The sequence below is a fragment of the Staurois parvus genome, unplaced genomic scaffold (assembly GCF_062004578.1).
Source record: "Staurois parvus isolate SC_StPar_1 unplaced genomic scaffold, SC_StPar_1.0 ptg000813l, whole genome shotgun sequence".
NCBI lineage: Eukaryota > Metazoa > Chordata > Amphibia > Anura > Ranidae > Staurois > Staurois parvus.
Genome location: NW_028318609.1, coordinates 1526263 through 1541227, shown reverse-complemented (window position 1 = coordinate 1541227; position 14965 = coordinate 1526263). Strand labels below are relative to the sequence as shown.

Here is a 14965-nt window from a genome sequence, read left to right as displayed (position 1 = left end):
GTTCCTTTTTTCTCCACACATAGTGTTGTGTGTTCTTCCCAAACAACTCAATCTTGGTTTCATCTGTCCACAGTATATTTTGCCAGTAGTGCTGTGGAACATCCAGGTGCTCTTTGCAAACTTCAAACGTGCTGCAATATTCTTTTTGGACAGCAATGGCTTCCTCCGTGGTGTCCTCCCATGTACTCCATTCTTGTTTAATGTTTTCCTTATTGTAGATGTGTCAACAAAAATGTTAGCATGTGCCAGAGATTTCTGTAGGTCTTTAGCTGACACTCTGGGATTCTTTTTTACCTCATGCAGCATTCTGCGCTGTGCTTTTGCAGTCATTTTTACAGGACGACCATGCCTAGGGAGAGTATTCATGCAAAACTCCACGTAATCCCAAGGGGTTCACATACTTTTTCTTGCAACTGTATACAATACATGGTCTCTGTCTGCTCTCACATGCTGCATCACAGTCTCTAAGTGTCCGTTCACATATATGTGGATTGGATACAGTTTGAACAGCAGCCAATCCGCATGACATGTGAAAAACATTGGTGCCTGACATATGTCCAGTGCACTGGCGTTGCAGATTCAGTGCGGTTTTAAAGAGTCATGTCCGATTTCTGAGCAGTGCGGTCCAGTTCAGGTGCAGATTACAGGCTATTAACTTCTTTGAGAACCATTTCTAAACCGCACATGTGTGAACAAGATAAGATCCTGAGCTATTCCTGTCCTGAACCTGATGTAAACCTGACCTGAACTGCTGAACAACTACTATATCAATTAGATAGGAAACCTGAGCTTCAATCAGCATCGCACATGTGTTAATCAGCTCTTAAGCCAGCCATACACGGGTCGAATTCGGAAAGAATTTTCTTTTGAAAATCTTTTCTAAGAATTTTCATATCATTAGTGGGCCACAGCAACAGCTGATTTTCAAGCGACCATCAAATTTAAGTGATCAGGCATGTTGGAAAAACTGATTAAGTTCTAATCAATGATGGGCAGCGCAGTGGCTAAATGGTTAGCGCGTCCACCTGGCAGTACTCAGGTCGTTGGTTCAAATCCCAACCGCGGCACCACCTGCCTGGAGTTTGCATGTTCTCCCTGTGCCTGTGTGGGTTACCTCCAGGTACTCCAGTTTCCTCCCACACTCCAAAGACATGCTTGTAGGTGAATTGGTTCCTGTCTAAATTGGCCCTAGTATGTGTATGAATGTGAGTTAGGGACCTTGGATTGTACACCCCTTGAGGGTTAGGGACTGATGTGAATGTACAATATATATGTAAAGCACTGCATAAATTAACGGCACTATATAAGTACCTGAAATAAATAAATGATGGGAGAATCGTGCGAGAAATGTAATCAAATAAGAAATAAGCATGAGCGGTGACCTGGAAATAAAAGAAAATTCTTGGCCACGAAAATTCTTTTCTGTAGCAACATGAGGTGAAATGAAAGGCTTGGTTGGTCAAATTTCGAAATCAATGGTGGCACCATCGGATTAAAAAATGCACAAAATGTCCGATTTTCTAAAAAAAAGTGTTCAGAATTTGACCCATGTATGGCCTGCATTAGATCTGCTTACAAATTACACTGTTTGTGAAGGAACTGGGGATCAGTTTTACTTTTAATGTGCCTAATCTCACTAGAGGTGCATCTTCCTACAATTTTTAAAGTTGTGCATGCATTGGAAATTTCTGTCTATTAAATGTTTCTGTGTATTTAGTGTATGCTAGCTCAATGAAACTACAAAAATTGCTGTTTCTGGAGTTATACCTAATAGAATTACTGTGCTGTGATGTTTGATTTCTGAAACTAATTTTTTGATTTTATATACTGCTCTCATTTGTAGCAATAAGGATCTCTGCATTTGCTAGCCAGTTGTCAACCGCCCTATAGCAATCTTACTGCTACAGGGTGACCGCTCTGTACAGAATTACATATATATATATATATATATATATATATATATATACATGTTTCTGCACTTCCAGGTAGGGGGCGTGCGCACGCCATTTCTGCTATTATTAGTCACAGCAGAAGTCAATTGACGGGTGCCAGCCAATGGATGACTGCCGACACCTGTTGTCGGCAAGGAGGCACACTGGACAGAGCTCTGCATCTGTAAATAATGTAAAGAACAATCCTGTCAGCAGGTATGTGCTGGATTTTGTTTCCCTGCAAAGCAGGAAATAAAATCCAGCTCAACCTTTAGTGAAAGCAGCACATAGTACACACAAAAACACAGGTTAGGCACACATGTAACCTTTTGAGTACCCTAGGTGTTTAACCCCTTCCCAGCCTGTGTCATTGGTACAGTCACAGTGCATATTTTTAGCGCTGATCACTGTATTAGTGTCACTGGTTCCCACAAAGTTTCAAAAGTGTTAGTGTCAGATTGTTTGTTTTTTCAAAATTGTAGGTGTTTTTTGTATAGAAAAAAAAATTTAAAAAACCTGGTAGTAGATTCTCCCCAGAACTTCGTAATATCATAATACACATCCTTTATGCAGCCAAAAACAATATAACTGGCCTATGGAAAACCAGAGAATACCCATCCCTAACAAGAGTGGTCACCAACCTTAATTTCCAGTGTGACATTCTCTTTCTCCCACCTATCACATCACAAATATATAGATCCTGGCATCTATGGGCACTGCATCCCAAATGCACAGTTGAAGTTTGATGGCTCTTACCTTTTTGGAATACATTATTAAATATGAAAGTATTGTACCATGTGGAAACATACTTATACACATTATTCCATCCTTATATACTTATGTACTATTGTGAACCAATGGATGTCCTGGGTTTTTTTTTCTCCCCTGTTAATTCAAAATTAATAAAAATTAGTTGAATATAAAAAAAAAACCCCAGTAGTGATCAAATACCACCCAAAGAAAACTCTGTTTGTGGGAAAAAATTACATAAATTTAATATATGGACAGTGTTACATGACAGTGCAATTGTCAGCTAAAGTTATGCAGTGCCGTATAGCAAAAAAAAAAAAGCCTGGTCAGGTAGGGGGGTAAATCTTGAGGAAGTCAAGTGGATAGACATAGACCATCAAAATGAAACGGATTTGCAGCAGGTAGAGATATCTGCTAGACCCAAATACACAGTTAAGCTTTCATTGAAGCTTAAAGAGTTATGAAGAAAAAAAGCAAATAAATGCTTTGATAATTTATCTGGGCTGCAGAATAAATGCAAAACATTACTACTGCTGCTGCTAAAACACATAATGATGCAGAGCAACAAAGTAGTGCTAGAAAGAGCTTATGAACGCTATGGTAATCTGTCTGGAAAATATTCTCTCAGTGGGTCCATGTCATGCCCTGCACACTGCCGCATGGGTCTCATTGTCACTAATGATGCTTCCACTAACACAGTTTCTCTCCCTCTTTCCGGCCACCAATGAGCAAAGGAGCAGCAATGTGGGGAGAGAAGAGAGGACACGGAACACTTTGAAAAGGCTAGTGAACCATACCAGGCCACATGCCCTCAACAGGGGGTGCTTTGGGGCAGGGGGCTCCCCCCCAAAGCTCCTTGTCCCCATGTTGATGGGGACAAGGGCCTCTTCCCCACAACCGGGGTTGGGGGGGATCTTATGGGAATTTAGAAGCCCCCTTTAACAAGGGGACCCCCAGATCCCCCCCTCCCCATGTGAATGAGAATGGGGTACATGGTAAAAAAAAAGTGTAGTATACAAAATGACAGGAGACAGTCTTTGACAAGTCTTTTATTAGAAAACAAATTTAAAATGTCCCCCGAAGTAGATCCAACATCAAGCTGGGAACTGGCTGGAAATATGGTGGAAGTAGTCTCCAGGAGAAAGTTCTCTATCAACCCAAGGACTGGATAGGACTACAGGTAGCAGGTAGACAGAAGGCTGCAGGAAGATAAAAAAGCTGGGCAGTCTGGTAGAAGAGTGATAGGTGATGATTAGAGTGAGTATTGCCTGCAGTAGTGTTTACTATCATAATGGAGAAAGAGAGAGACTGAGAGCGTCATTGGTTCCATGAGAAATTGTCACTACTGAGTTCTGAGTTGCTGTCAACATAATTGGTCCAGCAAGGGATGACCACTGCTGGGTCCTGAGTTGCTGCCAACATCATTGGTCCAGCGAGAGATGACCACCACTGGGTCCTGAGTTGCTGCCAACATCATTGTTCCTGCAAGAGATCACCACTACTGGGTCCTGTGTTGCTGCCAACATCATTAGTCCAGTAAGAGATTGCCACTACTTTGCCCTGACTTGGTGCCAACATCACAGGCTCTGGATGACAAAGAACAGTATAAGGCTTTATCACAGACTGCTTGGCGGTGAGTTGCCATTGGCCATAACTTCTTAAAGGAAAAGTGCTTATGTCCTGTGTCACGGATCCAACCCACACGCACATGCCCACACCCACAGCGACTAAACCTAGGCGTGCACGTCCGGCCATGACTTGGAATAAAGAGGGAATAAGGGGGACTTACTTTGAATATATATATATATATACGTATATAAGACCGGCCGTGATATACTTTCACAGCCCGCACTACCTCTGGCCACCACTAGAGGGAGACTCCACTCCAATCCAGCTGGCTGGCCACACACACACAGGCAGATATGAATCTTATATACAATCTGGTGCACACTAAGGGTTGAGGAGCAGCCTAGCAATCGGCACACCCTTCTAGGATTCCTCCAGCTAACCTACAAGCTAGAACCCCGGTGTTAATCACTCTTCCACTGTCCACACACCCTCACACGAGACACACCACAAACGGTAGCTTGCCACCACCCAACAGTTTTATCCGCAGACTGGCCTGCTGGGCCACCACACACACACAGATCTCCGTCTGGCAGATCTGTTAGATTTACAATCTGCATGCAATTTGCCAACACGCAGTGCAATTGCATACAGATTGGCAATGAACTTGACCGAGCATATAAAGACACTACAGTACAATACAATCTCTTCAGAGATATGAGCCCAAGCTTAAGTACCCAGAAGTTACTTATTAATTTTATGATTTAATATCCCGAAAGTGGGCAGTGTATAAAATATGTACAAAGTATAAAAATTTACCGAAAATACAAGAAGACACACAATTGGCTATTGACTATAAAATAAAAGGGAATAAAAACAGAAATAAAACTTTTACCAAGAGTTATCCTGCGACTGGAGCAAGTCAGAGAAAGTCTGTGATCCGCCAGTCAAGAGAACCAGCTCCGTACGAATCACACTGTCCACATCCCAGGTCCTCAATTTATGGGAATATGGACGTTGGCTGGACATTAGCCCTTGGCCAATCGACTCTGGGGGGTGTTCCTGTACCAGCCCACAGGAAGTTCTGGGTACTGAAATGCCCAAAGTCGATTGGACCAGGAACAGTTTGAATTACCAAGTCAGGGATTGAATTTCTGACACCAGCGCATCAGTTCGATCGCGACATTACCAATCACTGTTCAGCTGTCACAATCAGGCGCCATATAACAGTTTTCTGCATTTCTCTGGGATTCTACATAGGCTACAAATACAGTTTTACATGCAGATGTAGCCTACAGTGTGTCCAATCAGAAGGAAGTATTTTCATCTCTCTGCAACTAATATTTTATCTTTTATGAGAGATGAAATATATTACTTTGATCTGTGTATATACGTCAAAGCTCCCAGACACATCGGAACCACCTCTGGTCATGAAGCCAAACTGTCTAGAGCCTTTTCCTTCCAGTTTTCCAGAAGGTGACAAATCTTATTGGCATCCAGGTGTCACCTCCAGCCTAGAGGATGCTCTGTCCCTTCAGATGCTAATTGGTGACCATATGTCTCTGACTGAATTCTGAACACATCCTACTATTAACATGGAATGAAGCTAAATTTACAGTCATATTTCTACAGATCACATCTCAGCTACTCAAATCTTTACATTTACGTTACATCCTGTAATTTGGGATCCACTTAACCACTCGCCTACTGGTACACTTTCACCTCCTTTCTGCCCAGGCCAATTTTCAGCTTTCAGCGCTGTTTCAATTTGAAGGACAATTACACGGTCATGCAACACTGTACCCATATGACATTTTTATCATTTTTTTAGGACAAATAGAGATTTCTTTTGGTGGTATTTAATCACCACTGGGGTTTTTATTTCTTGCTAAACAAACAAAAAAGACCAAAAGCACTGATGAGGTTGCACTGATGGGCACTGATAGGCTGCACTAATGAGGATGCACTGATGGGCATTGATAGACAACAGTGATGGACAGCACTGATGGGCATTGAGAGGTGGCACTGATAGGCACTGATGGGCACTGATGAGGAGGCACTGATAGGCAGCACTGATGGGCACTGATAGGTAGCACTGATGGGCATTGATAGGCTTCACTAATGGGGTGGTACTGATGGGCACTGATAGGCGGCACTGATGGGCACTAATAAGGAGGCACTGATGGGCATTGATAGGCAGCACTGATGGGCAGTGATAGATGGCACTGATAGGCAGCACTGATGGGCACTGATAGGCAGCACTGATGGCCATTGATAGGTGGCACTGATGGACACTGCTAGGCTGCACTGATGGGTACTAATGGGGCTGCACTAATCATTAGTGATCTGATTATCAGTGTAAATAAACAGCACTGTTTTGCACTGATATACCCACAGATTATCAGTTGATCCAGAGAAAAGCAAAAAAAAACCAAACAAAGCATGATCCAATTTGCTCCTGCAGGGAAAATAATTCCTTCCTGATCCCCCGAGAGGCAATTGGATATTCCCTGGATCAACTTTACCTAAATGTTAGTATCCAGTTATATTCTGTGTATCTAGGAAAGAATCCAGGCCTTTTTTAAATCAATTAACTGAGCTGGCCAGAACCAACTCTTGAGGGAGTCTATTCCACATTTTCACAGCTCTTACTGTGAAGAAACCTTTCCGCATTTGGAGATTAAATTTCTTTTCCTCTAACGATACTAGAAATGTGCTGCTAGAACAGCCTGTTTAGCTAATGCCTCTGGTATGTTCTTCTATTCTTCTCTCCCATTTTGTATCTAATTAGAACAGCTAGGCACTATCTGCTCCTTTATGCTTGCCCAATTTATTTTCACTTTAATCGCAGAGCAGAGCTTACAAAAGTTGTTGCCTTCTTATCCTTCAAAGACTGGAAAAAGCGTCCTATATATTGAACTTACTGTATCTAAAATCAAATTACATTGGATTCAACTTCTGTGTCTTATTCGAAAGTTAAACTGTCTGTGAATGCTGCCAAATGTATTTATTTATTACAGGTACTTATATAGCACCGCCAATTTACGCAGCGCTTTACATATATATTATACATTCACATCAGTCCCGAACCCTCAAGGGGTGTACAATCTAAGGTCTCTAACTTACATTCATGTACTAGGGCCAATTTAGACAGGATCCAATTAACCTACCAGCATGTCTTTGGAGTGTGGGAGGAAACCGGAGTACCCGGAGAAAACCCACACAGACACATGGAGAACATGCAAACTCCAGGCAGGTGGTGCCATTGTTGTTATACAAACCAACAACCCTTGTACTGCCAGGTGGAAGTGCTAACCATTTAGCCACTGTGCTGCCATATCATTAAGTGCTCATACTATCTGCACAGCCAAGCATCTAAAGAGGTGTCACTGAATAAAGCAGCATTTGAAACAGGACAGAGCTCTTTTATCATCTTTATGATGCAAAGTTTATTTCTGAACCTCTAGTAAATGTAAACCCAATCACTCACCTCTCATATAATCTTTAACATGGTAAAGTGTATTTAAACCCAAGGAAAAAACTGTATGGCAGTTAAAGTCATTTTGTAAAATGCTGAGCAAACTGTTGGCGCTATATAAATCCTGTATAATAAGAAGAAGAAGAAAGTCATTTTAAAATCAATGTTTAATATTTTTTAACCACTTGCCCTCCAGAGAATTTACCCCCCTTCCTGACGAGGCCATTTGTTACGCTATGGCGCTGCATTACTTTAACTGACGATTGTGCGGTCATGCAACGCTGCACCCAAATGAAATTTACATCCTTTTTTTCCCACGAATTGAGCTTCCTTTCAGTGGTATTTGGTCACCTGTGCGGTTTTTTATTTTTTGCGCTATAAAAAAAAAAGACCGACAGTTTTGAGAAAAAAATATTTTTGACCTTTTCCTATTAAACTTCTTCAGCAAAAAAATTAAAAAAATCAAATTTCATCATAAATTTAGGCCAACATGTATCCTTGTGTCTTTGCTTAAAAAAATCCCAATACGTGTAAATTAATTGGTTTACGTGAACATTATAGCGTCTACAAATGGTGGTACATATACAGGAATTTTTTTTTTTTTTTACTAGTAATGGCGGTGATCAGCTACTTATAACAGGACTGCGGCGGACATTCGGACACTGGGGGGAACTCACTTGGTGTCACTGAAATCCACAGTGACACCAATACAGTGATCAGTGCTAAAAAAAGCACTGACAACGTACTAATAGCACTGGGCAGGAAGGGGTTAACATGAGGGTCGATCACAGGGTTAACTGTGTGCTGTGTGTGTTTTACTAGTGCTTCACTGTGATCACACTGTTCTCGATGGCTGTGCTGTGCACAGCCATCCAAAGCAGTGTGCCTGAGCTGACAGGGAGGAGAACTGGTAGTAAGCAAAATAGTTCTTCTCCCCGTCAGAGAACCTTGGAAATCACAAGGCGCCGGTGAGTAATCACTGGCCGTGACCCAGTGATTGACTGCCGTGGCCATAAATGGGACTGCGAAATCACATATGCATACGTGATTTTGCGCACATGTGCCGCCCTGTAGCAGTATTTCTGCTATGGGGCGGCGCAGAAGCGGTTAATCTGCAGCTTTCACAAAATAATACCAGGTTATCCTGTCGTGAAGGTCCTTGTGCATACGTTTCCTTTTATGGGGTAACAATGCTCTGTCCCTGTCTCTCGTGTGTTCAACTGTATTGTCACACACATTCCTGAATGAAACTAAAAGCATCCACACCAAAGCACATTGCACAGACAAAAAAATAAACAAAAAAATAGAAACCTTGCGCCAAGGAATAAACAATAAATCAAAATAAATGCTGCTGTTCAAAAATTGACTGAACATCAAAATATACTCATAAAGTGACACATCACAAATAATACAAATAATAAAAAAATTTGAAAAATTAAATATATATATATATATATATATATGTATATTAAAGTCCAACAAGCAAAAGTCCCAAATTAAAGTCCAGTGTCCCAAAAATTTGTTAGGAAAAATACATAATACTCTAACACAAACTTCATAAATTTTCCAGCATGCTCACATCCTCAGTGAGTGTAGAACAAATGATTTTTCACTGAGGATGTGAGTACGCTGGAAAATTTTTGATGTTTGTGTTAAGAGTTTTTTATATTTTTCGTCACAAATGTTTGGGACATTGGACTTTAATTTGGGACTTTTGCTTGTTGGGCTTTAATATATATATACAGTATATTTAATTTTTCACATTGCACAGACATCATCTTCTGTTGTTACCATCAGGAAACCCACCCTGAAAAATTAGGTGCAGCAGTTGCTGGAGTGCATAGGGGCAGGAGTTTTGCAGCACTGATAGGCAACATGGGATCAAAAAGGGGAAGCAAAATGATGGTTTGCTTGTACTCAGTGGCGTCCTGAGGCAGGTGAGGGGGGTGCGGACCCACTCCACAAAAAGGTAAGTTGTAAAGCAAGCGGACGATCCCCGCAGGATGGATTCGATGCATCCTGCAGGGACCGTCGGCTTTCTTTACAACTTACCTTTTCTTGGAGCGGGTCTGGTGTCACCCCATATAGGTTGCATCCCTGCAGGATGGATTGGATCTGCGGATTGGGGAGCATAATGGATTGGACTCCGATCCATTATGCTCAATTCTCAGATCCGAACCATCCTGTGGGGATCGTCGGCATGCAACCTATATGGGATGACACCAGACCCGCTCCACGAAAAGGTAAGTTGTAAAGAAAGTCAATGATCCCTGCAGGTTGGATCGGATCTGTGGATTGAGGAGCATAATGGATCGGAGTCTGATCCATTATGCTCAATCCGCAGATCTGATCCATTCTGCGGGGATCGTCGGAGGAGGTGTCACCAAGTGTTACCGCACCGGGTGACACCAACCCTAGGGACGCCTCTGCATGTACTGTAACCGCTACATGGCCCGTTGATTACAAGCAGTACCCAGTTCACTTACATCACTTGATATGATAGAATGCTGTATCATCAGCACCTATTTGCTCTAGCAATGTGACGGAACTAAAAATCAGGTACCAACTATTCTTTTTCTGCAGCCTCTCTCGCTCTTTTTGGGATCTGCAGTCTCCTCCTAGCTATCTTCAAAATTGGCTATGATGTAAGTCTAATGACATGTAAGATACCAATGGATATCGTCTTCTCTGTCATGGAAATCATCTTCATTGCCACACAGGTAATTGGCTATTAGACTATTAATAAATGCTGGGCTTAGTAGACATATATTTTATTATTTGCTGTTGTAAAAAAAATGTGGGTTAATTTTCCCCTTAGTGAGGTACAAAGCTCAAATAAAACCTGACAGCGATGCTAACTCATCCCCACTTTCTCCAAATCAAACCAAACGAAAAATACGTTTCAGCTGTAGTTGGCCTGTACTGCAGGACACATTGTAAAACCATAACCCTGGGCTTGGCAAGGGGTAATTGAATTGGAGGGAGGGCAGCATGTGAAGATCAGGTTGGGTAAAATGGCAAACAAGAGGATTTTGTGATTGGCATAGGTATAAAAAAATGCTGCACGCCATTTTCTCAGATGGTGGCCAGAAGCATCAATATATTTATTAATTACTCTAACAGGTAACAATGGATACATACGTAGGTAGAGTAACAAAAATGTGCAGTGCATACCATTTGTATAGAAAATGGAAGTTTTCTTCTTACAGAAGGGTCATGACTGGTGGAAGGCACTACTGTGAGGTGGGTAAAGTCTAAAAAACGAATTGAGATATATAGCAATCTTTTTAAAAATCTTAACCACTTGCCCTCCAAAGGATTTACCCCCCTTCCTGACCAGGCCATTTTTTGCAATACGGCACTGCATTATTTTAACTGACAATTGCACGGTCATGCAATGATGCACCCAAATGAAATTTACCTTTTTTTTCCCACAAATAGAGCTTTCTTTTGGTGGTATTTGATCGCCTCTGCAGTTTTTATTTTTTGAGCTAAAAACAAAAAAATTACCAACAATTTTGAAAAAAAACTATATTTTTGACTTCTTGCTATTAACCCCTTGGTACAGGCGCCTCCCGGCCCTTTAAGGGTTTCAGGAGCCGGGAGGCGGGGCAGGGTTTTAGGGTCATGTGACCACCGTGATTCGCCGTCACAGCGGTTACATGATCGGGAAAGGTCCCAATCGAAAGAGGAGATCGGGACCTTTCCGTGAATACAGGACATGTGTGCTGGGAGTGCTCAGGGTACGCGTTCTCAGCACATATTATTTTTTAATTGCACACAAATGTGCAGCCACTCTGCGTCTAGGCCCAGACGCCGGGAGGCCGTACATTTGTGTGCGGCCAGCGTGAAAAGGTTAAACATGTCCAGTAAAAAAATTTTAAAAATCAAATTGCATCATAAATTTAGGCCAAAATGTATTCTGCTGCATGTCTTAACTATCAAAAATCCCAATATATGTAAATTAATTGGTTTACGTGAAAGTTATAGCGTTTACAAATGGCGGTATATATACTGGGATTTTTTTTTTGCTAGTAATGGCGGCAATCATCAACTTATAGCGGGACTGCGGTGGGCATTCTGACACTGGAGGGAACTGATTTGGTGTCACTGACATCCCCAGTGACACCAATACAGTGATCAATGCTAATAAAAAGTACTGACACTGTACTAATGACACTGGGCAGGAAGGGGTTAACATGTGGGGCGATCAAAGGATTATATGTGTGCTGTTTTACTATGTGGGCTGTGTGTGTGCTTCACTGTAAGCACACTGCTTTGTATGGCTGCAGAGCCATAAAAAGCAGTGGGCAGGAGCTGACAGAGGAGAGATCTGTATTGTTTACATACAGGTCTCTCCCCTGTTGGAAATCCTTGGAGATCGGGTGCCGGTGGGCAGCGTGGGTATGCCCCCTACCCGGAACTGCAAAATCACGTATATACACATGATTTTGTGCACCCGACACCCTGTAGCAGTATTCCTGCTATAGTGCTGCGTGGAAGAGGTTAAGAATATTTTAAAACACTTGTTTATCTGGTATATGCAATATTCAATGTGATAAGCTGAAAAGAGTGTCCGTGTGCAACTCATGATATGCTTTCCTTGCAGACATGTTTTTTGTGGTTTGCATGCCAGGACTGTGTGCAGGTGCAACATAATATAACTAGGTGAGTATGAAAAGAGGCAAATGGTAATACTAAGGGACTTGGAGAAAAGAAAACTAGCTATGAGCCTGAGAATGTAGTGTAGGTTATATGCACTGTCAACTGGTACAGATGGTCTACATTAGATGTGTGCATTTTGTTTTGTTACAGATTGATTTTCTGACAAAAAAGTTGACTTTCAGAGATTCGGATGTATACGAATCTCTGAATAGACATGGTAATGAATGTCAATAAATCCGAAGTTTTAACAAAATTAACTAATGCTTTTGTTTCATCATGCTTTTGGATGACATCACATGATGCCGGAGTAGTTGGCCCATGGGGAAATTAATTAAAATTTTTGAATTTGTTTGATAATTTGGATTCCAGTGCATTTGTGATTTAAATTGAATTTGTAATTGTCACAGTCAGTCAGTTCAGTTCCACAAATCGGGGGAGCCAAATTTTGCATTATATTTCTTTTTTTACTTTTTTATTTTGCTTTGGTTTTATAATTAATTTTTTTACTATTTTTTTTCCAGTTTTTTTAGGCGCCTCTTTGGGGGGCTTTGGTGGAATATCAGGGGTCTAAAGAGACCCCTGAAATCTCACTTTTGAGACAGAGAAAGGAAATTGAGGACACAGCCCCCAATCTCCATCTCAGCTGCGGAAGAAAAAATGAAAAGGAATAGCTCTGTATAGAGCTTTCCATTTATTCACAAACCGAAGAATAGTAAACACAGTTTACTAAGCTTCAGTTATGAATGGACACAGGAAAGAGTGGTATCGCTCACTCTGTTGATTCAGAAAAGGAAGGGGCCCATAAATTACATATTTACCCACTTCTTTTCCCTCTCTCCACCCTGAAACATCCCACTGTGTGCCCGTAGCAGCCGGGAGGAGGGGGGGGGGCAGCAGCCGGGAGGACAGGGGAGCACACAGGGAGCCCAGGCAGCAGAAATAACAGGAACCTGGACAGGGGGTATATAGGATATACAGGACCCATTTTCCTTCTGTAGTTGCTGAATGCCATCAGGAGAGGAGGAGAAGCTGGCTTTCAGTGGCTGCAAGAGGAAAATGGAGAGGATCAGGTCCTGTATATGCAGCTCTTCTGGTCCAGGTGTAGAAATTAATGTGAAAGAGAGGTCGCACAGGCCTCCTGGAGAACGGTCATCATTGCGACCCCTCTGACCCCTGATGCTATGCCAGTGCCTTCCATCCTATAACAGAGACACAACCAGAAGTGAAAGGAAATATGGGAAACTAATTCTCAGACAATTGTCTGTAGAGTGATGGCCCCATTGGAAGATTTCACCTCCATTCTGGTTCTAGTAAAAATTTTAATATTTTTAAATCCCCCTTCTATCCCAGTAGCAAGGGCAACCAGGACAAATATCAAAAGGGGTCTCCATAAAACATAAAACAAATCTAAACACCAAAACAAGAATGTGATGTATTGCAGCTTAAGAGGCATTAGGTGTGGTGCATGAATTCTTTTCTTTTTATTCAGGCTTTTTTTCTTTAAAGCTGAAGTTTAGCTAAACAAATTCCTATAGCTTTAGTCTCAGTTCACGCTACTGCTACCTGAAAGTTGTGTGACTTGCAGTGCAACTTTCCCGGGTGACTTGAGTACTACTTTGAAGTGACTTTAAAGGAACTTTGAAGCAACTTTCAGGGGATGCCTCGGTAATCTTCCTGTAATGTCGGATCCATATCACATCAATATAGATGAAGATCTGACTTGGAGGCGACTTCTGTTAAAGTCTATGGGCACAAGTCGGATAGAAGTCACCTTGAAGTAGTACAGGAACCTTTTATAAAGTCAGAGTGACTTCGGTAGTGCTAATTAAGACAGCTCTCATTGACTAACATGCGATTTCACATGTCATGCGACTTGGGGTCTCAAAAGTAGCCGCAGTGTGAACCAAGCCTTAGTCACATCACTTAACTGTAATGAAATATGTCCCATGTTGTGCAGACAGCTGGATCCTGGAGAAATCTTCACTGTAGGGATGCCCTGTCCTCTTCCTGTCTCTGAACTTTTTGCACTGCAGTGGTTAATACATTTGGGTCTTCAGGCAGAATAGCAGTACAGGTGATCTGACAGGACATGCTCCCCTCCTTCCTACTCCTCCAATGAGAAACGTTTGTTCATTGGTTACACTGACTGTGAGAAACTCTTGTGACTGATCAGACTCCCCCATTCACAAAGCGTGTTACAAGCTGTTATGATCCGCCAGGTGGTGCCTCAGGCTGCCAACTGACAGACCTACTCAGAGCGTGGGGTCTAAGCCCGGGCTGTGCTTTCACCAGAGCCCCTGATGGTGGGGATGGACTTGAAACAGTCCCGGGCCAGGTCACGACCTCCGAGCAGGCCCACCAGTGGCTGAGGAGACCTTTGGGGACAGGTACCGGGAGAGCCAGATATGAAGAGGATGGCGGCCCCAGCAGGGTAGTAACGGATCGTGGGCCCGTGAGGGTAAGCGGGGTACAGAATCGGTAGGCGAAGAGTACTCGGGTCACACGCAGGGTCAGCAGGGAAGTCAATCCGTAAAATGGTCAGGGCAATCCGGGTCAAACGCAGGAGCAGGCAGAA

At 42.3% G+C, this 14965-nt stretch overlaps 1 protein-coding gene across 1 annotated transcript in view; it reads left to right on the top strand.

Annotated features, from left to right (window-relative positions):
• LOC149444126 (proton channel OTOP3-like) overlaps positions 1 to 14965 on the top strand; it is a 91827-nt gene that overhangs the window by 48120 nt on the left and 28742 nt on the right. Inside the window, exons 3-4 of the mRNA XM_089654884.1 lie at positions 10309 to 10445; positions 12335 to 12393. Of these exons, the coding sequence (XP_089511010.1) occupies positions 10309 to 10445; positions 12335 to 12393 (196 nt within the window). The remainder of the gene's footprint in view (positions 1 to 10308; positions 10446 to 12334; positions 12394 to 14965) is intronic.